The sequence below is a fragment of the Anabas testudineus genome, chromosome 5 (genome assembly GCF_900324465.2).
Source record: "Anabas testudineus chromosome 5, fAnaTes1.2, whole genome shotgun sequence".
In the NCBI taxonomy this organism is placed as follows: domain Eukaryota; kingdom Metazoa; phylum Chordata; class Actinopteri; order Anabantiformes; family Anabantidae; genus Anabas; species Anabas testudineus.
This window is the reverse complement of record NC_046614.1, coordinates 21765306-21790121: the sequence shown is the minus strand read 5'-3', so window position 1 is coordinate 21790121 and position 24816 is coordinate 21765306. Positions and strand designations below refer to the sequence as shown.

Genomic DNA, 24816 nt, shown 5'->3' with positions numbered 1-24816 from the left:
TTAACGAGTTTCTAGAGAGAAATCTGCTCTAATCTTTCTGATTCACTTGAAGTTTTACCTCAGTGAGTGAATTAACACACACACACACACCTACAGGCAGAGTTTCAGCGATGGTTCACCAGGTGAGGGGTGTGACCGGGCGACTCAGCTGAGAGGCATCTGCAGCAGCTGTATGTGTGTTGTCTGTAATCAGAACCAGGTTGTTGCAAGTTTCTCCTCCCTGAACCAGTTCAGATGAAATCAGAACCAGGTCTTTTGGACTTTCTTGGTCTCTTTTGTTAATGTTTGTCTCGTGTCTTACAGTGTTAGTGCAGAATTCACCAAGTTAACAAGATATTTTTAATACATTAATGGTAAATTTATCATACTAAACAAATCTTGGCTTTAAGAATTCAGTTTGATGTTCACAGTGCTCTGGGAAACTTTCACTACTTTTACTGTTAATAATGAAACACGATGTTTGGTATCCAACTAATCTGTGCTGGAGGTAACAGATTTATTCATCTACATTGAAATTATTTTCCGTTTGTTCTCGTCTGTCTTTACTCGACACTATAAATGAGGTAAGTGTTATACAGTAGATTCAGCTTACAAATCCCGACAAGTCAAGACAGAATCACCTGTGAGTCTGGTCGGGGTGAAAAAAAGAACTCGGATGTTAGTACATGTTGGTACAGATATCATTAATGTGGAATTTATAAGAGCGCCGATGTGCTTAACTCGTCCTCCGTTCATTCTGGAAATGATCAGTATTATTCATGAATGTTTTGCTGAGGTGTTAATTCAAGTATGTATTTGTGTAAATGAACAGAGGCTAACTACAGAAACATCACCTTAGCAGCGTCAAGCCAGTTGTGCCAATCATTAGTTTCAGTGCATCCAGGATTTTAATGTTTCTGTCCAGGCTGCTACAGTTGCTGTGGTGAATTTACGATTCTAAAAGTGTGTTTAAACATGTTGCTGAGCAGAAGGTTTTTCACTTTGCACATGGTATGTTTGTTGCTGTGTGACCTCTGACCCACATGCTGCAAGTCTTTTATTTTGAAAACAGATCTGATGTCACTGTCATGTATAGCTCGTCTTAATAAATCTGCTTTATTTTTACACCTTTCTGTTCTCTTCACCATGCAACATGTGGATATTTCACGTCTGGTTCCTTCTTTGTTGTCTTTCTCTGATATCCTGCAGCATGTTGGCCGTGTCTTCACCCAGATGGAGAGACAGATGCGAGACCTGTCTCTCCCTCTGTGTCTGTTTGGTACTCTCTCTCTCTTTCTCTCTCTCTTACTCTCTTTTTGTCTGTGCTGAAATCCTGGCTTTCCTTCACAGCTCGATTAGCCTGCTCTGCTCTACACAATCAGTCCACGCTTTGAGACACGCTGCGAAACAGACACACACACACACACACACATTTACAGTATCATCACGTCACACAGCGACTAACACACACATCTCTCCTGGAGCTCCTGCAGAGCCAGAGGAGGAGAAAAGAGGGTTGGAGAATTTGGCTTCAAGTCCTGCAGCCACCTTCAAACTGCTGGTAATGTAGAGTTAATGTCTGTCCGTCTGTCCTCAGCTCCTCCTCTCTCCTTCTCACTTTGTCTGTCTGTCTTTCGGTGATTTGTAAACAGTTTTGTCCGTTGTTGCAGAAGGTTTTTTTGAGATAGAAAAGGAAAGTCTATCCTGTACTTGAGAAACAGAGAACAGGGCTGTGTGCTGAAACTAAAACAGAAACTCACAAGGCTTTTGTAGCATGCAGTGTGTTTAGCAAACCTTAATCAGTTGCATTTTATCAGTTTCTACTGCAACAACACAATGAAGCTGCACAGTGGGATACAACTGAGACCAGAACCTGACCTGCATCTTTAGACCTGACCCATTTAAACTCACTGCTACTGACATGTTCGAGAGATGAACCTGAAAATAGCAGTTTGTTTGGCTGGTTTTAAGATCAGAGTCTAAATACAGATCCAGTTATTTCCTCTCAGAGGTAGAGAACACCCAGTTCATACTGGACGTCAGCTGAAGTTGGTCGGGTCCGGCCCTGGAGGTCCCAGTTCCTTTGATTCTGTTCACACTATAGAAAGGCAATGTAAAGCTAATGTTCCTGGTTCCTTAGTTTCCAGTTTGCTCTCGCTTTGAGGACAGGTTCCTAGGAACTAAAACTGACCACTGTTCAGGAGCTGATACTAAACAACTAAAACAACTTACAGGGTTTGATGGGAGTGGTAATGATTACAACTGGTCAAACAGATGAGGCGCCTTAATATAACAACTACTACAATAAATACAACAAAAAGATGTGACTAGAAGATGATCAGTGATACAACACAACCACGGGAGAAGGGAAATCTCAAAAACTGGTTGTTTAATGTACCAGACAGTAATTATCTCTGCACAAATTAACCTGTTTAACAATAAGGGCTCAAGTAATTTTCGAATTGGATACTGGTTAATATGTAGATTTTTAAATTTAAAAAGTATATATCCATGTTTTAACAATTAGATACTTGCACAAGTTGCTTATCAAGCAGCTGCCACAGTACAGGGATTTGTTGCATGTGGACACTGTAGTGAGCATTTTTTACTAGTTTGAAAGTTTATAGACAAAAAATTATTTAAAAAAAAAACATGAAAATAATCATCAGTTGTAGCCTTAAATTAGTTTGTTTTGAATAAGCTAAGCTCAACTAGAAACTAGCAATTTTATAGTAATACCATAATTACAGAGCTGCACTGAGTTAAACTTCAGTCTTATCTGTATCAGTACTATATCCTAAAGGGAAGAAAATGTAATTTGTGGGATGTAAGGTACGTAAGTTACGGAAACATCTTGAAAAACTCACATTTCAAGACAGAATGCTAAGTCTCTTCTTCTTTAAAGTGATTCACACACACTAGTGTCAGAAATAAAAAGTAAGTTGACTTTATAAGTAAAACACAGAAATGAGCAAACAGAAGAGCAGAAACAGAAGCTTGAACACTGCCTGCGTTTCATTAAACTACACATTCAAGCCCCCAAGTTATTTTTATCCTTTGCTGTTCCTGCTGGAAGTCTCTCCGTCTGAGCCTGCTCATCCTGGAACTGAATATTTTCCATTTCTCTCCCCTCCCTCCTGTTTTATTTCCTATGTCTCAGCACACATGGGGCTGACACCCTCACTCTTTATGTCCTGGTGAACACTGACGTTTGGTTTCTTATTGGTCAGTGGTGAGGTGAGGAGGGAGGGTCTCAGAGTTGTGTTCAGACCTCCAGTCTGTGCAGCTGCAGACTTCTTGTATGAAGCTGTGAATGATTTAAGGAGTGTGGGTGGGTTGCATGGATGAGGGAGACACTCTTACTGTACCATGATGTCTGACATATGCACTCAAAGAAGCTGTGGTTAAATGATAATTGACTATTGTTTAAATGGCTCCAATATTAATATTATTATTGGTTACTGACACAAACTCATTTAGAAGTACTGAACAACTCATTTTACTTATCACTACGAGGTAAAGTGTCTCCTACATAGATTGTAAATTATTGAATCAGGGGTAATTGTGGATTGCAATGCCATCAAAAAGTCCTCCAGTCCAGAGGGTGGTGGTAATGCATGTGATGCTAAGAAGACCTGGTTTATCTCATTACCTCCTTAATGCACGTCTGGTAAATATGAGAAATCAGTAATGGTAGATGAACTGTGAGGTTTCCAGTCCTGCAGACGAAAGCAAATGTCTCTATCTGGACACTCAGGGTTGTCTGGGCACCATCTCAACAAATAAGAGTCCTCCTATGAGTCAACACTACCAGCAACTCTCATCACATACTGAGGCACAGATGCAACACATTTATTACTATGATTGAGGCCGATATGGAGCATGGGTTCAGTCCACTCCATCCAGAGGCGGATTCAGACAGAAGACAAACTATAAGGTGTGTGAAGGTGTGTGTTAGCGTCAAATCTCTGCTTTAATAATGACAGGACTGCTGTGTATAGGCTAGTCATTACACACACACACACACACACACACACACACACAACACACACACACACACACACACACACACAACACACACACAACACACACACAACACACACACACACACACACACACGGAGACGGCCATTAGAGCCACAGCAGAGAGCTATATGAGGACCTGCAGCAGCACTGACAGGTCTTTCTACGAAGAAGCTGCTGCAGGTAACACGTTCTGCTTTTCTGTTGAACATTGAAAAGGAGTGGAAAAGGAATTTGGATAAGTCTGTTTGGTTTTTAGCTGCTGGTTCCTACTAGAAACAGGTCTGACTTGAACATGGACATTGCAGTTCATGGTCACTGTTTTAAACCTGAGCGCTACAGGGGTTCCCCAAACAATGGCAACTGGGGGAACTATCAATTTCATTATTTTTCTTTTTTCCTTTAAAATAACCTGCTAAATTCCAGCTACAGTAAAGAACAGGTTCCCTAGAGCACTTTAATGTTTTTCTCCTTGGCTTTGATATTTTGCTCACCTCACTTTTAAGTTGCTTTAGATAAAAGCGTCTCTCAAATAACTAAATGTAAATGATAATATTTAGGTCTGGAAAAAAATCCTGTTTGATTCTGGTTACTGACCACAGTGTGTGCATTAAAACTGTATAGCTACTTTTATTCAGACTACTATTTAGCTTTTTTTATTGAATGGAAAAAATGCATGTGAGGCTACCTGAGGCTAAACCTTGTTTGTGCTGGTCTATAGGAATGAGGTGGTGGCTGGTGGTGGCCACTCTGTGGCTGCTGGTGGTCCTGACCATCCCAGATGCCCAGGCCAGGTACAAACCTCAAAACCAAGACGGAGGAAAGAAAAAGAAGGACGGACAGGGTAAGAACCTAATTCATGAAGAGAAACTCACTAGGGATCTCACAGCCATCTCCGAGTGTCCAGTGCAGTGTTTGATGTGTACGTGGTTGGTGTGGGTAACCCTGGTCCTGTTTTATTACTGTCCCTGTACTTACAGCTTTTAAGCTGAGCACACCTGATCCAGGTAATCAGCAGTGGGTGGGGCAGTGATAGTGGCTCTTGAGGACCAGGGTTGGCCACCCAAAGTTTAAAGTATAACCCTAAAAACCACTACTGACAGCAGGTTAGAGTCTCTGACTTCTTGCCTGTGTAAATAAGGGAATATCTTAAAATAACCGTAGAATCTTAATGACCTCGTTTACACCTAGTATAAAAATGCTTCTTAAGTGATTGGATCAAGTGGACCTGGGGTCTGATAGACAGAGACACATAAGAGTACAGGTGTAATTGATGATACGATCACAAGAATAATACCAGGTGGAAGAGTGATCTGACACTACTGGATTCGCTCTATGGATCCAGGTACTACTGTGTGTCTGCCTTAAGAGTTTTTGGATCGACGTATGTGAATATTAATATGACTACTACTGCAGGTCACAGACGGGCGAGAGCAGGGCGTTCTAGACCTCTTAAGATCAGACTGGTTCCTAATCCCATTGTCCCAGTGGAGCCTGAAGAAAACCAAGGAAACAATTTTTTTAGAACGCCCATCAGGAACCTTGAAGAACTGAACTTCAGCTACAACGTTATCCCAGGTCAGTGAGAAGGGTAACTATCTATTATCTAGTATACTACGATAAGGACTTTTACAGCTGACATGAGAAAACTCTTTTGTCATGTTAACCCTCATTTTTAAAGGAGATAAATAACATTTTATTTGTAACTCTGTCCTTTCTCTGTAAATGATACGAGATTATTTATACACCAGGAAACACTGAATACCTGGTCTGAGTTTCTTTTGCAATTAATCCACATCCTTAATGGGTGGTGAAATGATCTGGTGATAAAGATCTGCAGTTTACTTTTGCACTAAGAGGGTATGCTGTTTGCACAGTCTCGCGTACACAGCCTCCAAAGTGACATTCTTGGCTACGCCATAGCCGATGTATGTCGGGGCTACAGCACTGACAGAGGTGCCACATGGGAACAGTAAGAACTATGAAAAACATGTTTGAGTTGTAGAAGTACTCTTAGCTGCTTTTCACTTGCAGACTGACCAAAAAGATTATACTGATAACCCACATGGATGCTATCGGGTAGTTTTGGTATGACCCTTGTTACTTTCTTGTGTATTTATCTGTGTGGAACATATATGTAGATTGTTGCAGAAAGGAGTGATACAAGTAGCTGGACTCCCAAATACAGAATATAAAACTGTAATTATCATTATTTGTCTTTAGTTTTTCAATCATTACCCAAGATAAATATTTAATTTACAGTGAAGAAACCGAATAAAGCTGAAAACCACAGTTTTAACAAGCTCACTGATTCACCACTGTGAGTTTATTTATGTGCAAACAGTAAAATAGAATATTATCTACAAAAAGGCTGTTTTTCAGTTAGAGAGTAAAAAGATGTAGGTTTTGCTTTTATGTTGATTTAAATGATATACTAGCAAGAAATGTTTATGTGTAAACCAACAGGCAGAGTATAAATTACATTTTAAACTTTTAAGTGGTACATTACATAACAGTCAATAAATTTTACTACAGTAAAATAAAACCATTAAATGAATAAAAACCCTTTAATCAGACTAAACGTATGAGTGTAGTCAGAACAGTTCAACACGACTGTGAGGCGTCCTGTGCTCATAATGAAGCTGCTTGTTATTACAGCTCAATAATTTAATGACATATCATCACATTCCAACAAGAACAGAAGGAAAAAGAACATCTGTGGGAAAAGCGCTCGTCAAAAAATTAGCCCTGAAAAGTCAACACAGAGCACAAATACGCCAAACAAAAACTTTAAATTCACATGGAAGCCCTTCAATTTAAAACAATAAAGTTTAAGTAAAGCATTATGCTAATAAAAGGGAAGGTGATGGAAGTCGGTTTCAGTTTTTATGGCAACATATCTGCTCAGCGTTAGGAGGAGTTGATGAACAGTGACTCTAATAATCAAACACATCTGACTGAAGAGAAAAAAGGAGCTACTCCTCACACTTTTGAAGCTGAAAACAAGAACTAATGTTGTCAATTTATTTGGCGTGAAACACATGAAACTGAGTGGTGCCACAGCCAAGTCTGATGGTTGCTGTTATTTGAACAAAACCCTGCAATTTACAAGACAATAAAGAGAGTGAGCTATAGTAGCAAGTCAATTTTTTAAAGGGAAGAGCTCTAAAGTATGTGTGATCCGGTAAAGATAACAGGGTGACAGTCTCACTGCTCACAGTAAAAAGGCCAGAGATCATTTAGAGACAGTATTTAAGAGAAATAACCTGAGCCTCTTAACTACCTGTGTTCCTATAGACTTGACAAAAAGCATACCATTAGAAAGGATAGATGACAGACAGGACAGACTTAAAATACACACAAAAAGCCTCTTCCTGCTGTATCATAGTGGTTTACGGTCTTTCCTACTGACTCACTGCCAGTCCCAACTTTGCCTGTTCCAGGTATGATGTTGAAAGGTAAAGTTAATGCAGAGGGAGGAGTGGAAATGCTACAAATCACTGCTTTGTCTGGTTCTGATGGTAAAGTACAGGCTTTAGATTTGACTAGACACACACAGCAATTACTGCAGCAGGCCATGCTGCCCCTGAGGTGAATAACCATATTGGGCTAAATTTGTTGCCTTGACGTGAACATCTAAAACACCTCTCACATCTCTGAATTGTTCACCGATTCAGAGTTTACAGCTGATCCTTTGGTTGGAACATTTGGCAGGCAGAAACAAGAATATGTATGTAATCTTTCATCAAATGGCTGCAAGTCAAAATAGAGCAATATTAACTATGCTGTACAGTGAATTACTGTTGTTCTCAAAATGCTAATTTGTTTTCTTAACCCATTCCAAAAGATGACTAAATGCTGTCATGGTAGCTGAATGCTTAAGAAGCATTTCATCTTTGTTTCAGGTAAGCAGGGCCAGTGTGTCTACCGGGGTCTGACCATGTTTGACGAGTCCGTCTGGTCCCCAGGGCCCTGTGTGACTTGTCTGTGTACAAGAGGGCGTGTGGTTTGTGACAAGATCATCTGTCCCACAAAGCACTGCAACTTCCCCTTCACCCCTGCTGGGGAGTGCTGCCCTATCTGCATGGAGTCAGGTAGAAACACAACATGTGACTACGCCATGGTGCAACATCCAAAGGCAATAGAGATGAGCAATATTTCTGACATCTGAGGCCACTGTTCAGAGAGTTTCTTTCACACAACAGTTTTTTACAAAACCTAATGTGGAATTTTAATATTTGAAGGTTTTTAATTAATGGCTTCCAGTTCAATGGGATCAATGGGCTGCTATTTTTAATCTCTATACTATAAACATGCAGAAATAGACTAATTTATTGGAATTTAGAACCACGTTTTAAAACTTTACCTCTAATCATGTGTTAGGAGTCACAGTTAATTTAATCATACAGCAGACGTCAGATTTCTGGAATGAAACTCTTGATTATGCAATCTTTATTATGTGTCACTTGAAATTTAACAGCAGTTTCCATCTCTGAAGCCTTAAGCATGTTGTTTCCTTTTCCATCATGGCTTTAATAATGTGAACTTTCACAAGTGTGTGCTCACATGTTGTGATAATTTTAACGGGTCACATGTGGTTTTCAACATATTAAGGGATTAGTTTAACCTTACTGTAAATTCAATTTCATTGAAGAAAAAAAAGAAAAATGATGCGTGTACAACAAATTGAAAGATGTACTGATGGCAATATTGTGAAATGCGTGCACAATGACCTGGAGCAAGGAGAATTTATTAGGAGTATCAGTATGAGCAGATCAGGAATTTTATTTAATTTCCTTATGTTATATGCAGTGTAAAACCTGTGTGACCTAATGGGTAGAATCTGCAGTAGTTGAATCCACAGTAACTTAATCTTTACTCACAGTCATTATGTTCATGTAAAGTGCATCCAGAAAGTATTCACAGTACTTAACCTTTTCCACATGTTGTTATGTTACAGCCTTATTCATTATTTTCACACATTATTTTCCTCAAGATTTTACCATAAAATACCCCATAAGGTCAAAGTTAAAGTATTACCATGAAATTCAAAGTGTCTGTAGACCTCTGAGACATGATTGTATCGAGGCACAGATCTGGGGAAGGCTACAGAAACATTTCTGCAGCATTGAAGGTCCCAATGAGCACAGTGGCCTCCATAATCCTCCATAAGTTTGAAACCATCAGGACTCTTCCTAGAGCAGGCCACCGGCCACACTGGGTGATCGAGAGAGAAGGGCCCAAGTCAGATAACCAAGAACCTGAGGGTGACTCTGAAAGAGCCAAAGGAGTGACTATGGGAGAACTCTGTAAAGATATGAATTTAATACATTTTGTAATGAGGCTGTAACATCACAAAATGTGGATAAAGTTATGCGCTGTGAATACTTTCTGGATTAACTGTACATGTACTATTTAGTTTGGGATCTGGTCCAGACTGGTCTACAGCAGCAGCCAGCTCTGTAGCTACAACAAGCTAGTCTTGTACCTGTCTGTCTAGAACACTAACATGTAGCTGTCTTTGTGTGTCCAACTATCATCTTTTCTGTTTGTCCTCATGACTTCCATCTCTATCCTGTAACAATCTGTTAGTTTTCTTTATTCCCCCTCCCCATCTTCCTCTTGTTTTCTCTACTCTCCCTTTTTCTCCGCCATTGTTTCCCCCTTTCTTCACATTTTTCTTCCCACTCACCTGCATCCTGCCCCCTGACTGGCTGCCTCGCATCACCCTACACCTACGCTAGACCCTGACCTCAGCCTTGACCTTTCTGGTGACTCCCCAGTTCCCAGAGACCCCAGTGATTCTGTGACACCGCTGACTCAAGAGCAGATCCAGCAAATCACCTGGCAGGAGGAAGAGGAACATCGTGTGGAGGAGGAAGAGCGCATGAGGAAGAAGGATGAAACAAGAAAGAAGAGAAGGAAGCAGAGGAAGGAACAGGCAGAGAAACAAAGGAGGCTAGTGGAGGAGAAGAGGCAGGTGGAGGAAGAGGCACTGAGGCTCCAAGTGGAAAAAGAGGAGAAGGAGTGGAGAAAGCAGATCGAGAAGGAGGAGGAGAAGAGAAGGAAGCAGGAGGAGGAAGACAGGATGCAGAGAGAGGCAGCAGAGAAAGAAGCAAGGGAGTTGGAAATGAAGCAAGAGGAGAAGAGAAGGAGTCAGGAGGCAAATCTAAGGGAAGAATATTTAGATCTAGTGGAAAGGGAAAATGAGAGACAGGAGGCAATAGAGAAGCAGGAAGAGAAACAGAGGAAGATGGTGGAGGAGGAGAGAAGGAAGCAGGCAGGGGAAGGCAGGACGCAGAGAGAGGCAGCAGAGAAAGAAGCGAGGGAGTGGGAAATGAAGCAAGAGGAGAAGAGAAGGAGTCAGGAGGCGAATCTAAGGGAAGAATATTTAGATCTAGTGGAAAGGGAAAATGAGAGACAGGAGGCAATAGAGAAGCAGGAAGAGAAACAAAGAAAGCAGGAGGAGGAGATGAGAAGGAAGCAGGAGGGGGAAGACAGGACGCAGAGAGAGGCAGCAGAGAAAGAAGCGAGGGAGTGGGAAATGAAGCAAGAGGAGAAGAGAAGGAGTCAGGAGGCGAATCTAAGGGAAGAATATTTAGATCTAGTGGAAAGGGAAAATGAGAGACAGGAGCAAATAGAGAAGCAGGAAGAGAAACAGAGAAAGCAGGAGGAGGAGATGAGAAGGACGCAGGAGGAGGAAGACAGGACGCAGAGAGAGGCAGCAGAGAAAGAAGCGAGGGAGTGGGAAATGAAGCAAGAGGAGAAGAGAAGGAGTCAGGAGGCGAATCTAAGGGAAGAATATTTAGATCTAGTGGAAAGGGAAAATGAGAGACAGGAGGAAATAGAGGAGCAGGAAGAGAAGGTTCTGAGAGGAGACGTGTTTAAGATGCTCCCAAAAGAACCTGAAGAACCTGAGGAACCACACGACCTCCTCCTCATTCCAATTCCCGGACCTCCTACTACAACAGTGTATGAGCTAAAGGAGGTGGAGGGAGAGATGGAGGTGGAGGGAGAAATGGAGGTGGAAGCAGAGATGGAGGTGGACGCAGAGATGGAGGTGGACGCAGCAGAGGAGGATATGGAGGTGGTGATAGGTGACAGAGGAGGTCTCCCTATAGGATGTGACATCTCTGATGTCACTGTGACGTGTGAAAACGCCAAACTCAACCACTTCCCTGCTCTGTCCATCCCTGAACTGAAGTCTCTCAGTCTGGAGGGTGAGTAACTGAGGAGCTTCAACAAGAATCAGCACCACTCTAATCCAATATTGAACTTAGACTTATGTTTCAAATTATGGAAGTGTAATGAAAGTTAAAGAATTCTGAGTCCAGAAACTGATGCAATTGTCTAATCGATTCTGCAGAGAACACTGCTGGGAAAAAAAAAACAACAAAAACACACGCTCCACTGTGGAGGAGTGGTGCTCCTTTTTTCTAATAAATGATCTTTGTCTGAGCGTAGACAAAGCACGTAGGACATTAACTAGACAAATTCCAGTTGTGACAGTTAGTTAAAGCTGTTGCCGAAGAACTCTATTAAAAAAGAGCAAGGAGATATATAAAAAATACACAGCCACCAATTAAACACTGGAATTAAACAAAGTGTTCTAAGCTTCCTGTTTCAGTGATGACCAAAACATTTCTGACCTGTAGGCAATAACATCAGCAGTATCCCAGAAGGAGCCTTCAATGGCATCCCTAACCTAGAATGGATCAACCTCAAGAAAAACAAACTAAACTCAGCTGGCATTGATGCCAAAGCCTTCCAGGTAAGACACACTAAACCCCTGTGATTTTTCAGAAGAAAAGTCAACATTTCCTCAAATACTCTCTCTCTGGTTATTCTGAATTGGTAACAAAACAAAACACACAGTAGAATTGTCATCCACTGTGGACAACAAAACTATAAAAATACAGAAAGGGCAGATAGACAGTGGGCACATTCCTGGTATGAAGGCGGTCTGTGCAACTTTGCATATATCACCATCAAATACCTCCTAGTAACACCAGTGCTTGTGTGCTTTTGTCAGGGTCTGAAGATGCTGACACGCCTGTACTTGGATGGGAACCTTTTAGAAACAGTGCCCACTGACCTCCCCCCAACCCTGCAGGAGCTGAAAATAAATGAGAACAGACTCAGGGGGATTGACGAAAACAGCTTCCAGGGTAAGGGTTGTTTCGGTATGGGGTGGTCCCCCAGTAGAGCATGCAGAGGCAGGAATAATGCAAAGAGTACACTGTAGAAATGACGCTGTTTTGTTTACAGTACATCGATACACTTACTAGCGTTGTGCTGAGAAGATTAACTGAAAGGCAACAACCACTCACTGTGGAATCTCCAGACAATTACCTGCTGCATTTGCACATGGGCTCAACTGAACATTACTTGATAATGGATTGACTGTTGTGACTCTGACATTTGGGTTCTCACTCCTCTGGGTGATGTCTTGAGAACTTAAGGGTTTCAGTGCCTGGAAACAGCTTAAGTTGGACATGTTTTAAGTCCTAATCATCAGGCTCTTACAGTCCCTCTTCACAAATGTAAAATGAATGTTTTATTTAATTTCACAAACTGATGTTAGGTGCATTGTTTTGTTACTTTAATTTATAATCCCCAGCACACATTACCATATTGTATGCATTTGTGTTAATATCTAATTTGATTTATCTACTATTTTTTTTATGTTTGAGGTCTGAGCAAGCTGGTGATTCTGGAGTTAGAAGGAAATCTGCTGAGCGAGGGTAATTTAGATCCTTTGGCCTTTGCTCCCCTCAAGCAGCTCTCATACCTCAGACTGGGCAGAAACTACTTCCGCACGATACCACAGGGACTGCCCCCATCACTGTTGGTATGTTTAGATCCCCATCTCTCGAGTACTTATTCATTCCTCACCATGGCATATCCCTCATAACAAGGCATCCGACAGTCTTTGAAAGTCCACGTCAATCTAGACAATCTAGACTGTTGCTTTCAAATAAATCAAGTATGAATTGAATAAATAAATTATTTGCTTTATATGCATTATATTACAATAATGTTGCTCAAATTTAACTCTTTTCTCTTTTGTTTGTTTGTAATATAATACCCTGTTATTTATTTTATATATGAAATACTGAAACTACTGTGACAGAAAAAGACCGTTTTTTATTTTGGCTGGTAAAAAATATGCTTGGCTGGTATATCTACCAGCCAAAAAGTGAATTTTAAAGCTGGGCAACCACAGACTTTGGCCTATCTCTCATGTTACCACCAGAAAAAACTAAACTACATTACAATGACCCAATAAGTTTACAAAACTCATTGTGAACTTACCACAAAAAAGCATTACATACTCTGGAATTCAGAACGGAAAACTTACTGCTGCTCTGATTCTGTCACAACAACATTGTTTCTTGGTGGAATGACGAAAACCAAAGCTGACAAATCATTTTAACAGTCAATTAAAGTGGAGCCTTAGAATCTGGAGTCCCTAAGCAGCTGAATTGACTTTGTGGACCCTGAACTACTGCCAGAATTGTAGGTACAAACCCAGCAGCTAAATATCAATTTAAAGTATATCTATCAGGCACTGAGTCACATTATTTCAGACCTTCGGAGTAACTAGCTGCATGTTTCAGTTTCACTGATGCAGCAGTATTTTCTTTTTGGCTCTCGTGTTTAAAACTCCTTCACTGAGTAAACCCTGCTTCTACCTGTGGGAAACAAGTCCACCCAACCTGTAATTATGGCCTCTGGTTAACCACAAAAACTGCAGAACTCCAGTAACATGCTGCTGCTGTAAATCCACCTTAAAATCAAATTCATGTCTGGAGAGTTTCCATACACTCACTGTAAATCCACCGCACCACATCGTGACATGAAGATCGCGGTCAACATTTAACGTTTGTTCTTTGTTTATCAGCTCCAGTGTACCAGAATTTATCACACACTCGTCCTTTGTATTGTCATGGAAGGCTGTTTTAATGATTAATAACACCCATAAATGTGAAGGTATGTTTCATGCCAGTTTTAAATGCCAGGTAAAAAAAAACAAAACAAAAACAAAACAAATGAACTCAGTTTTAAAGTGGATTACGCATTTATAACCTTAAACAGCTCCCAACAAACCACAGACTTGTCTGCCAAGATCTCTGAACAAAAAGAACTCTGCAAAGACAAACTTGTAAAATCCCCACTAATGTTGTTCATATTGCCAAAAAAAAAAAAAAAAAAAAAAAAAAAAAAAAAAAAAAAAAAAAAAAAAAAAAAAAAAAAAAAACACTTCAGAATTTCACTAATTCCCCAAGAGTTTCCACCAGTGACTTTCCTCTCTGACTCCGATAATGACAATATTTTCTGTCTGTTGTAACAGGAACTGTACTTGGAGAACAACCTGATTGAGGAAATCTCAGAGACAGTTTTTAATCATACCAGCAGTCTGAATGTGGTTTCTCTAAGACACAACAGACTGGAAGAGACCAGGATTGCCCCGATGGCCTGGATCAACCACAGGTCAGACTGCTATTACCATTGATCCTCCAAGAATTTAAAGGGATTTATTAGCATTGCAGAGTATTTCAATTATCATTTTGGCTGTCACTAAAACAGATACCCTTTCATTTCACTACCATAATATTAAAATGTTGTTTCCAGATGTGCAGTTTATGTCTTAATAATTCCTATAATCCTATAATCAAGTATTACTGACTATTGAGTGGATGCACTCTCAGCTCCATTAGCTAACTAATCCATGCCACCCTGCTTCTCTGCAGAAATCTGGAGTCCATTGATCTTTCACATAACAACCTTTACCTGGTGCCATCCTACCTACCCAGATCTCTGGTCCACCTAGTTTTGGTGGGAAACAAAATTGAAAGGATACCTGGTAGGTGAAAATATTTGGACTGAAAAGCATGACACAGACGGCATGATACATATTGTTGTCTGCCTTGAAATCACTTACTAGGAATATCCTACAACACATTAAAACAACTTAAAAAATACTGTATGACAGTGTAGCTGGTCCTCCCGTCACATTTTTGTTGATGTGTCCCTGAGCTGTTCGGTTCAGCATATTCAGTAGAAACTCAAGACACAAACCTAACCAAGACTTTAAACACTTTTAATGAGTCCAGATTATTGGAAATTCCAGGATTAAGACTTGTTGTTAAGGGTATAATAATGTCTGACATATTTAAAAGTGAGCTTAATTCAAAATGTGGATACTTTATCTATAAATGTTGTTATTAAAAGTATTGTTATAGTGCTAAAGTGACTGATAAATTAAATGGTTAGTTAATGGACAGAAATGTGACAACTATTTTGACAACACTGTGTGTGTCATATGGTTCCAGCTTCTCATTTTTCACTAGACAAGACTCAAAGAACATCAATAGACAAATTAACAGTTAGTTGCAGCCTACTGTACAAAAACACAGTCTCCCATAGTTAAACTGTTTCCTGCATCTCAATCTCCACAGGTTATGTCTTTGCCCACATGGTCCCTGGGTTAGAGTACCTCTACCTCTCCTTTAACAAAATAGATGGAGAGGGAATCGAACCCGAGTCGTTCTTCGGCTCGTATAACTCCATGGTGGAACTGTGTCTGGATCACAACCAGCTCATTGCGGTTCCATCTGGCATCAACGAGATGACCAATTTACACTTTCTCAGACTCGACAATAACATGATCAGGTATGAAGCCAACATTGCAGACAACTATTTAGGTTCAAGGTTTTTGCTGTGATTACTTCCTAGCAATCTCTCACTCTATTTCCAGATTTCCAGATAAATGTATTTTAAAACATAAATCGTAAAATTCTAGTTGACTGCAATAATCCACAATAATACAAATGATGAACAAGAAATCATCGCTAAACATAACTTTAGTGTCAGCAGTTGTGGTAATTACTAGTATGCAACACATGTTATACATTTACAGCATAATAAAAAATCCTTTTTTGTCAAACTACAAACACAGGACAAAGGTAAAAACAATATGTAGTAATAATAATAATGATGATTAAAACTAACCTACTGTCAAAACTAAACATAACAAGGTGCCTAAAGTTGAGATTTCATTGGATGGAGAGTGTCTAGACGACAAGAAATAAAACATGTTGATTCATGTTTCCACCTGGGATCTACGCTGTCACCTCATTACTCATTCACAAGTGGCACACACAGTCCAGATTGTGGCATGGCTTTGTATAAAACATCCTGATGCTGTGTTTTCCAGGACTATCCCTGATGAAAGCATCTGTGACCCGAACAACAATGGAGAATCCACTCTGGTGGCACTAAGGCTGGAAAACAACTACATCGACCCCCAAAAGATCTCACCAACAGCCTTCTCCTGTGTACGTGCCTCATCCAGTGTGGTCTTAAAGCCCCAGAAAACTCAACTTCAAAAAAAAGCTAAATACTAAAAGACACACGAGTTACCATTTTGGATTTTAATATGCCAAGAGAAGTCAAAAGCTAGGTAAAATTTCCCCTCACTAGCTTCCTCTGATGCTGTTTTATATTCATACAAAACGTTGACATTAAGAAAAAAAAAAAAAACAGTCTGACATAGAAGTTGAACATGGAAAACTATGAGGTTTAGGTCTAAACACAGTTGCTGATGTAATTTGCCTTACGGGAATGTATAATCCTGTCACATCCTTGGACTGAACCCTTATGAAATTCATAAAAGTAAGATTTTATTTTCCTCTGGCCCTGATACAGTGTCTCAGGTCTGGAAAACCTGTTCTGTGCAGTCACCTAGCCCACCTTAAACTGGCGTGAAGGTGACAGAACACATTCAGACTTCAAAATCCAAAACGTCTTTCTTAGTTAAATGTTAAACTCTCTAAAACGGAAAGAATTCCTACACCATAGACAGTAAAATGAAAATGCCAGTAAAGAAATGGAAGGAATTCTATGATGTGGGACCACAAGCCCAACATATTATTTTTAACAACCTCAGCACCTACATGTTCCATTTCTAAGCTCCGTTTCTTTCAGGGCCTTCCTTCATAAAAAAAAAATCTAACATGGAAAGGGATTTCAGTAGTAAAATCACATGTGCAATACAACTTTTTTGAATTAAAGTTTAAGAGCAAGTTAAAGGATTAAGTTATTTGAAGTTGAGTCATGGGAACTACACTTTTTGTTAGGTTGAAATGTTTCACTACTTATCTAAAAACAAAACAAAACAAAAAAAAAATACTTGGATAAGTAGTGAAGCGTTTCAACATAAGAAGGCTAGTCTAGTTGCCATGACTCAACTTCCAGATAACTTCACTTGGATGACTGGGAATCTTCACCGATTTACACGATTAGACAGCTAATGCTTCTGGTAGGGGATTAGATTATTACCCGATTTCGCCAGGTACACTACAGACAGGTCACTTTTCACTGTGTATTTCTTTAGTTCTAGTTGTGCCAACTGTCAAGTTTCCTAACACACATGCTATAAAATAAAATAAGCGGTAGTTTCTTCTGACTATACAGTTAAAATATGTGTAAGACAAAGCTGAGAAATCACATTACTCTTTTACATGTATACATATGTAGTAACCTGGTGTCTTAAGTGCATGCAAACACAATTGTGGTTTCGTTCACTGTTGAACAGGAATTGTGGTGGGCAGAGAGGTTTTGCCATTAAGATTTATGGAGGTGGGTATATCTATCATGTGGACAATGTAGTCTGTGAAACAATTTCTGGGAGAGCACTCGAACAACTGCAGTTTCTTTCAAGTAGAAAAGGGTTGGGATGTGGGATTAATCATTGTTCCAGAGGTATTTTTTTCCCCACTATAAATTGCCATTTTAAACTTTTTATTTATTAATGCCCTGTGTTCCTCAACACAGAAACACATTTAAACAATGCTATAAATCTATGTTTTTGCCTCCACTATCAACCTGTGTAACTGTACTGTGATATATTAATAAATCAACAGCAGTACTGACAAAATCTGAACAGTTTTATTACAAATACTGGAAACATTTGTATATTAATATTGTTATAATTTGTTTTTGACTGGCCAAAATCTATTTGTTTTGTCAACAGTCAAAGAACTTATTATTATTTTTGTTTTAAACAATGTTGACTCTCAATTCAAATAAACTTCACTATTTTCCCATAAATGTTTGATTGATGAAATCTCACCTACATGCACTAATATAATTTGAATGAAAATATGTCAGCATAAGCAGTAATATGCTATAGTCACTACATTACAGTATGACAATAGCTAAGATAGTAAAGTTAAAAAAATGTACAACAAACCTGAAAATATAAGTTTGAGCCAATCCTTTAAGCCATAGCCTGATCATCTGAACACAGCATTAAAAGGATGCGAGTTGAAAAGTCTGAGTGGTGATTCAGACATCTGGAACCAGGCAACATAAACCTCATGTTCCCATGTGGAAAAATGGAGAACTCCTTGATGGTTGTTTGAGCATTAGAAACATGATGACACAGAATGCAAATATTCAACCTGTGGTGTGAATGAGTCATATCTAAACAAAAAGTTATACTAAAAAAAAAAAGTTATATTCCACTGGAGTTCATGAGCCTCGTTACTATCAGCATTTTAAGGAGTACATTTATTCACTTTTATGTTATCAAATCAACGCCTCAGGCCTCTGGAAGGAGGATGATTATTAAAGAAGTAATCATGATGAAATGTGGGCTTTGCATCACATGTCTTCTATCCTCGTGCAATACACTCTCAGGGAAAGCTGTAATTATCAGAGCTGGAAAAGCCAACTTTATCATAATATTTTCCTCTGAACTCTGAGGTTTAGGATCATTTACTTCAGCAGCAGACAGGTCTAAAGGATGACTGGAACAGAAAGGCTAAAATGTAGAGAGGGACAAAACCTCAGCTCCATCTCTGGTAAGACAAATTGGTAATATTAGATGATTACATGGGGGCAACAATAAATCTGAAGCAGAGAAGCAATAAAGTAAAAAAAAAAAAAACAACAACAATAAGTAATGTCTGGTCAGTTTCTATTTGCTGGCTCATTTCTTGTTTTATATGTTCTGGAAAATGGAAAACTTTCTTTCAGCGAGTCAAAGCGCAAAGATCAAAGGTTTTCCTGCAAAAAAGAGTTCTTTCCATCTGCCAAAATGAACAGCTGCTGCATTCATCAGGTTTACAAATCAGACACGTGAAGAAACAATCACAGAGTTATTAATCACATGATCTCATCAATGCCTCTCAGGAGGGCGGCATATAGCTGAAAAATGAACAAACAAGTTCAGTTTTATATACTCTGCAGATAATTGATCATGTGTAAATAATCAGTGTAAGATTGGACCTCCATGCACTTGCAAAACAACATGAATTCATGATGTGAAAATGTTCATTTGAATTTCTACTTTTTCCTTCATGTAAATTACTGGAAAAGTGTTTCTAACCTTTTAGCTCTTTACACTAGGGGGTTCGAATCATGGATGACATGCACTGTACTGTCACTGAATGTTTCACCAGAGCTGATGCTGAAAGATGCATAGCTTGCTGACTGTGCATTGTATAGATAATGACATACTTCATTGAGCCCCTCGAGGAAATTGCTGCATGCAGCATAACTTTCAAAATGTAAAGTCTGCAGACTGATATGGTTCTGTCTAACTGAGCCTTGACAAAAACACTGGATGTTTGTGTCACAATTTCGACCTCATTTAAAACCTCTACTGTCTGTCCACAATAACAATGGAAAACAAGTAGATAGTACTTATCACTGATCTAAATCGTTTTATTTTATAGAAAAACTGACAGAGGAATGCAAAATGCATAATTAAAATAACTGTATTTTATGTTTTCCAGTATTCTTAAGAAACTGTTTGCTTTGATAAGGACAAATATCACATTTTAAGATGTTTAGCTGAACTGCTGTGTAAAAAAAATAAAAAAAGCTCTAAAATGAATTATTATTCATTAGATTTGTCATTATAGGTTCAGACTTCCCATAATGACTAACTTGCACTCAAGGTCTATTTAGTATCTAATATGTTCTTCTAAATAAGATAAAGAATGTATTCAGGGTGGAGTCGTCACAGAGTACCAGGGAGTGGTGGATAGTTTTGTGGACTGCTATATGCTCAACCATCTTCAACTCAACATCAGTAAAACAAAAGAGCTGGTGATGGACTTTAGAAAATACAGGAGTCCTGTCATCCCTCTCTCTATACAGGGGGAGGAGGTGGAGGTCGTGTCCGAGTACAAATACCTGGCAGTGTACCTGGACAACAAACTGGACCGGACAAAGAACTCATCAGCACTGTACAAAAAGGCTCAGAGCAAGATGTACTCTCTGAGGAGGCTCAGGTTCTTCAATGTCTGCAGTACCATGCTGCTGATGTTTTCTGAGTCTGTGGTTCCGGTGTCTTCTTCTACGCTGTGGTCTGCTGGGGCAGCAACATAAAGGTGGCAGATCAAACTTATCAGGAGGGCTGGCTCTGTTCTGGGGGTGGAGCTGGACCCTCTACATGTTGCAGCTGAGAGGAGGATGCTGTCCAAACTCCTCTCAATCCTGGACAATCCCTCCCACCCACTACACTGGACTGGATGGCTGGACAGACGAGCACATTAGGTGCTCCATAAAAAGTCACAGGAGTCTATAATTATTGACCCATTTTTATTCATCTATTTTCATCAATCTTACCTATTCTGTGTATACTGAGTTCTCTGTATTGATGTCATTCTATATTTGTGTTGGTGTGGATCCTTTCTAGTTGTGGTTCCCTTTGTTTCCGTCTTTGTTGAGAACAACTGTAACAAGGCAAAACAATTTCTCTCTGGGATTAGTAAAGTTTTTGAATCTTGAATAAATGCACAGATTCCATAATGGTTAACTCCCATTGAAATGACAAATGGTACTTTTGGGAAAACCGTGACTTGAGAATCACAACAGACAATCTAAAAATTGAGTCATGGCAACTGGATTTCCTTCTTGTCAGGTCGAAATGTATCACTACTCATCCAAGTAGCTTATTCAGTCTGAGCATAGTTGGTTGTAGGCCACAAATTTATCCTGCAGGTTGGTTTAACTTCACATCTGGCCTGAATAGGCTCATTAAGTGAAACAATAGAAGGATGTAGTAGTCACACCTCTGCCAACCTCTCCTACCGCACTCAAGTTGGTTGTCGTCTGTCCAACCTGATGCATGTGTGAATTGGGCTTTACAGTCTTTCTAAGGATGGCAGCACGCCTCATTTTTAATCAACCAAAAAGGTCTCATGTCACACCGCTCTTCAGATCTTTGCACTGGCTTCCTGTGGCTGCAAGGATCAGGTTCAAAGCGCTGTCTCTTGCCTACAGAGTGGTTAACTCCACAGCTCCATCTTATCTCAATTCAATCGTTCAGGTCTACATCCCCTCCCGTCCACTGCGCTCAACCAGGGAACGTCGTCTGGTGGCACCAGCACCACACAGTCGACACCAAGGAAAACTGTTCAGCTCAGTGATCCCACGATGGTGGAATGAGCTGCCTATCTCTGCACGCTCAGCCACCTCACTTGCAATCTTTAAAAAACTGCTGAAAACAGAACTCTTCCGCATCTTCCTTTGCACTTAAAAAAAAAAAAAAAAAATTCTACCCTTTCTTTCTAACATCTCTTGAAACAGTAACACTTTTTCGATAGCACTTTGCTTTGATGTTGTTTCTCCTTGACTTAGATTTTGTTTGCTTGCCTTGTTCCTCACTTGTAAGTCGCTTTGGATAAAAGCGTCTGCTAAATGACTAAATGTAAATGTAAATGTAAATGGAAGAAAGGGCAGCATGATAAATACAGATTGTGTCTAAGTCCTCTAGCTCTGTTGAGTGAGTGTTGATTTGCACATGCAAAGCTTCCCTCATCTCTCTCAAACCACTTGTCTTCTCTGTCATGTGAACATCACTATCCTCGAATGAGTGTCCTTTGTCCTTTAGATGAAGGTACACAGCTGATTCAGGTCCTGAGGTGTTGCTTCTCCTGTGCTATGCCTTCCTCCTGTGTAGCAGCTGTTTGGTTTCTCTATTTTACAGCTCAGAGCATGTTTCAACAGACAATTGTTGTCTGTTGAGATGAAAGTTTTGAAAGTTTTTCTGTGCTTGATTAATGTACCTCAACAAAGTCAATTAGGCCAGATGGCCAGCACACAAGCTGATGCAAAACTATTCGCTGTACTTGCAAGATTCGACTTACTAAACTACACCAATAACTGGTTAAACATGCAAATGGACAAGTTTATTTCAAAGGTAAAACTTGATGCTTTGATTCAAACCCAGCCGTAGATAACATTATTATCCAACCAATATTGTAAGGCCACTTTATGGTTTCACTGTTTATTCATAGGTATCCGAGTTCCCAAGCCACTTTCCAATATTTAAAATGATAAATTTTTAAAGATATAAAAGATTATATTGTTATCTACCTAAAAATTCCTGCATCAGAGGTGATGTCATGGTAAAACCTGAGGTTGGTGTACACTGGGCTGTTGTGCAGCCTGCGTGGGTAACATTCTCAGAACAGGTAACACACAGAGTAGCAGGGTCACAGCTCCATTAAAATATTTCCTGGCAACAAGACGTTCCTATGGCACCAAAGCAACAACATTGCTGAGGCAATTCTTTGGCTTCATTTGTCTCCAAGTTGCCCTGTTGATTCACAACTTTAAAGACTCAGAGGAAATTCTTCTCACTACAAGAACACAACAAGCTCCAGTCAATTCAGAGCCATAACAGATGTCTGATGGGTTGGAAAGTATGAGAACTAGAGAGAGAAGAGACATACTGACTGCCTCACATCAGACGCAGACCATCTCCCATCAGGAAATAATCTCTAACATTTAATTTGCAGTTTGAATACTGTAATTCCAACAATTACGTAATTTTCTTTCATTACACCACAAACCAATTTACCTCTATGGGCTATTAAAACAACTGTATTAAATCTTTATGTGTGTGTGTCTGTATGAGGTTTTTATGCACAAGAACCCCCAGAACAGCACAATAGGCGTTCAGTACAAAATAAAGTTCAACATTTTAAATGTTTTTTGTTTTGTACTTTTATAGAAGAAAGGGACAAATGACCTCCACATTATACTGATATCCAGGCAAAACTGTTGCCTGGCAAGTGATTGAAAGCCTTTGTCCTCTAACAGTGGACAGAAAACACAAAGCTCTCCGGCAGGTTTACATCAGGGTAATCAGATCCCTGCAATGTTTGGGAAAATAATATCCTTTAATCTTAAAACCTGGCTCCAAACGCATATGGTTTCAGCACACAGTTATGAAGCTGGAAACTGAGTCGAAGGTTTAAATGTTGGAATCATAACATGGTTGCATTACATGCGAGGCAGATGGGCTAAAGCTTATCATATTTTCGCAGCTCATCTGAGTGTTGAAATGCTTTATTTGGGATTGTTAAGATCTCTGAACTATAGTCAAGCATCCAACTCTGATCATATAGACAAGAACCTCTTAGGGTTCACCAAAGTTACCACCTTCTGCAGTTTTGTCTCAAATTACAAAAGGTTCCAGACATAGAGAAAAGTTACATAAGAGCTCCTTTAACTCATTTACTGCAGACTTTGGGAAGTGCAGGAATAGTTCCAGTACCAAAAGGACATAGCAGTTTGCACCTTTTCAAGTATTTTCTCCAGACATTTATGACATGACAGGAAATTAGTGGAAAGCAGGGATTAAATTCAGCAAAGGTCTATGGCCAAGTTAAAACCACAGATCATCTGATTATATGGTCAACATGTTAAACCTCTAGGATGTCAGTATGTACACATTGCACATGGTTAAGTTTCATATGACTGGAAAACTTCTTCAACAGAGCTTCCTTCATGCCTTAAATGCAGGGGAGGACAAAGAGCACAAGGAAAAGAGTGGGAGCTTTAATGTCTGTGATAAATCTTAGTCTGCAAATCATGTAAGCACTGAGAAGATGCACACATGACATATTTAGTTACTGTATAATCTGTAAAAGTTTGTAAATGTAATCTTTGTTTACAAACTTACAAAAGAGAAGCTGAATTGTGGGAAAGCTCTAAGCTACTGGTGAGAAAAACAACAAATTTGCTAAAAAAGTTTAGGAATTCTCTTCAAAGAGTATGTTAAACTTGAGAAAGCTTAACAGACTTCTTGTTGATGAGATGATCATTTAACCAGATCTCTGATGGTTTGGAAAATATGATTTCCTCTCTGAGAAGATCTATTGAAACCAGAACACAAACCCACTCTCCATTTCGTTTCGTCTAACTGCCAAACCAGGGCATATTTGGAAGGTCTGGCTCTGCCATAAGTTGCCTCAGCATGCAGTTACAGTGAAGCTCAGCAGAAAATACCAGCACTGAATGGAAAAAAGGAATAACATAACACTTGAACCCCTGAGGGAGCGAGCTCCTGTTAGCTTTTCCATTCTTGGGAGGTATTTCTCATTCCTGCTTCTAACGTAAAGCTCAAGGCTTTCACGTTGTCTTGTTAATATGCACATCATTGACAGTACAACACAACAAATTATTAGTGAATTAGATTCCTGCCTGTGATTACAATTAAGGAGGAAACACAGTATGATACATAATAACACAAAGAGAATGCTACCTAACTTGTACTACCTTAACTCAGTATGACTACACTTCTGAAGACTCATCTATCCGTCATTCACCACATATGGTAAATAATGCCAGTTGTTCCATGTTTGCTTTTAAGAATGAACTCCAGAGATCTGGAGTCTGGTCTGTTGAAGTATTTTTCTTTAGTCATTCAGACATCCAGGAGGTGTCTGTTCTGTAAGGCTTTATTCTGACATGATTTATGGCACAAAGGGAGAACTGAAGAACAGCA

The 24816-nt window shown here is 39.5% G+C and overlaps 2 protein-coding genes across 5 annotated transcripts in view; one reads left to right on the top strand and one right to left on the bottom strand.

The window, feature by feature from the left end:
- Positions 1 to 24816, bottom strand: part of cenpp (centromere protein P) — a 76206-nt gene that overhangs the window by 2479 nt on the left and 48911 nt on the right. The window lies entirely within an intron of this gene.
- Positions 1331 to 18104, top strand: ecm2 (extracellular matrix protein 2, female organ and adipocyte specific). Of its 3 annotated transcripts, none has more exons than XM_026347104.1 (12): positions 1331 to 1540; positions 4723 to 4845; positions 5418 to 5579; positions 7907 to 8095; positions 9785 to 11221; positions 11657 to 11772; positions 12034 to 12169; positions 12695 to 12852; positions 14356 to 14495; positions 14756 to 14868; positions 15464 to 15677; positions 16222 to 18104. In XM_026347104.1, exons 2-12 carry the CDS (start codon positions 4725 to 4727, stop codon positions 16409 to 16411), a joined length of 2976 nt encoding a protein of 991 aa, XP_026202889.1. In that variant the 5' UTR covers positions 1331 to 1540; positions 4723 to 4724; the 3' UTR covers positions 16412 to 18104. The 3 variants fall into 3 exon arrangements, with proteins under 3 accessions (XP_026202889.1, XP_026202887.1, XP_026202890.1); XM_026347102.1 differs by having other exon boundaries at positions 9746 to 11221; XM_026347105.1 differs by lacking the exon at positions 5418 to 5579 and having other exon boundaries at positions 9746 to 11221.

Excerpts from the sequence above, each read along its gene's own strand:
- ecm2 (XM_026347102.1), top strand. The coding sequence starts at position 4,725 with ATGAGGTGGTGGCTGGTGGTGGCCACTCTGTGGCTGCTGGTGGTCCTG. Across the intron at positions 8,096-9,745 it reads CCCTATCTGCATGGAGTCAG|ACCCTGACCTCAGCCTTGAC; the intron begins GTAGAAACACAA and ends CACCTACGCTAG. Across the intron at positions 15,678-16,221 it reads CTCGACAATAACATGATCAG|GACTATCCCTGATGAAAGCA; the intron begins GTATGAAGCCAA and ends TGTGTTTTCCAG.